This window comes from Dendrobium catenatum, unplaced genomic scaffold (assembly GCF_001605985.2).
Source record: "Dendrobium catenatum unplaced genomic scaffold, ASM160598v2 fragScaff_scaffold_1568, whole genome shotgun sequence".
NCBI lineage: Eukaryota > Viridiplantae > Streptophyta > Magnoliopsida > Asparagales > Orchidaceae > Dendrobium > Dendrobium catenatum.
In genome coordinates, this window is record NW_021320030.1 from 44,291 (window position 1) to 46,332 (window position 2,042).

General features: G+C 38.3%; 1 protein-coding gene across 1 annotated transcript in view; it reads left to right on the forward strand.

Annotated features, from left to right (window-relative positions):
* The first annotated feature begins 307 nt into the window (after positions 1-307).
* LOC110106520 (polygalacturonase ADPG2) overlaps positions 308-2,042 on the forward strand; it is a 6,842-nt gene continuing 5,107 nt past the window's right edge. Inside the window, exon 1 of the mRNA XM_020836450.2 lies at positions 308-944. Coding sequence (XP_020692109.1) covers positions 409-944 — 536 coding nt within the window. The 5' untranslated portion in view covers positions 308-408. The remainder of the gene's footprint in view (positions 945-2,042) is intronic.

The following is a 2,042-nucleotide window of genomic DNA, read 5'->3' on the forward strand; positions in this document are numbered from 1 at the left end:
CGAATCAAACATGAACACAAATGCTAAAGCTCGAACAAACAAGAACAAGCTGATATTAAATGAACACAAACATGAACACTCACATACTCGGCTCGGCTCGTTTGCAGCCCTAAAGGGCATTGCTTGGAGGATATGATTGGTCTTAATTTTTTGTCCTCCAGTGCTTAGGTCCTTGCACCACTTGAGCGAGTCCCTCAAACATGATAATCGAAAAAAAAAAAAAAAATCAAATCGCGGAATACGTGCACGATAGCTTGTTTTAAATGTATCTATTTCTAATACAAAATTTACGAGCTTTGTTTTAAAAACCGCCCACCAGAAATAAAAAAATGGGATTACGTATGAATCGCCTATACGGGTCAAACAAGGGCATTGAAATACTCTTCGGCTCCAATCACTATCCGCAAAATGTCTGCCCTAATTGTCTTCTTTCTCATCTCCCTGTACTCTCCCTGCATTGCCTCGCTCACCTTTTCCGTCTCTGAATTCGGAGCCGTCGGCGACGGCATCCACTACGACACTAACCATATCCAATCCGCAATCGACACCTGCGCTTCTGCCGGCGGCGGCCGAGTAATTTTCCCTGCCGGGGGCGACTACCTCACTGGTACGCTGTTCCTACGGTCCCACGTAATCCTAGAAGTGGAGGGCGGAGCAAGGATTCTTGGCGGCACCAGGGAGGAAGACTACCCAAAGGAGTCGTCGCGGTGGTACGTTGTGCTCGCGGAGAACGCTACCGGGGCGGGGATTACCGGCGGCGGGGAGATTAATGGGCAGAGTTCGGCTTTCGTTGTTCGGCCTGATGTGAGGAAGAATGTGATGGTGAGTTGGAACCGTACTGGGGCATGTTTGGGAGATGAGTGCCGGCCGCGGTTAGTTGGGTTTGTTGATTCGAAGGAGGTGCGGGTTTGGGATATCACGCTGAACCAACCAGCTTATTGGTGGTAAAAGTTCTGTTTGGACATATTTTCTTACAGTTTTATATTTTAGATTACAATCATCTATTTGTCTCATCACCGTTTTTTTTTTCTCTTTTTAAAAAATTTTGTGATGTGTAGACAGTTTTTAAATTCGACTTTATTAGAGTGTAATAACAGTTAAAAAAAATGTTGTATACTTTTTAAAAATAAAATATTTATAATATTCATAATAATTTTCAAAAATTATTTTTATCATAGTAATTCTTTAACTATCTTTAAAAAAGTTACAAATGATTAATTCCTCATTAAAATTTTGTATGAATAATCAGCTAAATTTTATATTACACTCATTTTATAATAAATCTAATAAATATAAATTTCATTATCATTAAATTGTGGTATGATATCCTCACTCATATAATTTTTTTAAGTACTTCTTCCTTTACTTTCTTGCATCTTATCTTAGCTTTGAAGTTAGATATGATTAAACAGTTTTAAGGTTTATTTCTTTTATAGCGTAAGCTTATTTATTTTATTTAAGTTTAGTAAATTATGGGATGGGTAGTACACAAATATGAGTAGCTTGTCTTTCTTTTTTTCTATGCTAAATAAGACGCATAAAGATATAATTTTTATAAATATAACATTATAATGTCTAAATTATATGCATCATAATTTAAAAAAAAAAATAAACACTGCCGTTGCCAGGTCCCAAGTCCTGGATGAGAAAAGTGAAGGGTTGCGTTAGATAGTCGACAGCCAGCGTAAAACTTGTCGAACAATAATGACATGAATCCTTTAAGAAATTGTGTTAATGCTAGGGCGTCCCCTGGAAGCGACGCGCTGTATGGCCTGAATACAGTGACAAGTGTGCAAGAGCCGCTGCATCGGTGCCCGGGTGCAGTGTTAAATAGGCAAGGGTTCCCGCATCAAGGACGGATGTGGGCAAAGAAGCTAGTCCAAGAAACAAAAAATAGGATAGGAACTTTGAATATAAGTTCCCTTACAGGAAAATTAATGGAATTAATAGATATTATGATTCATAGGAAATTAAATATTTTATGCATTCAGGAAACTAAGTGGGTTGGAGAGAAGGCCAAGGAAATCGATAGTTTAGGATTT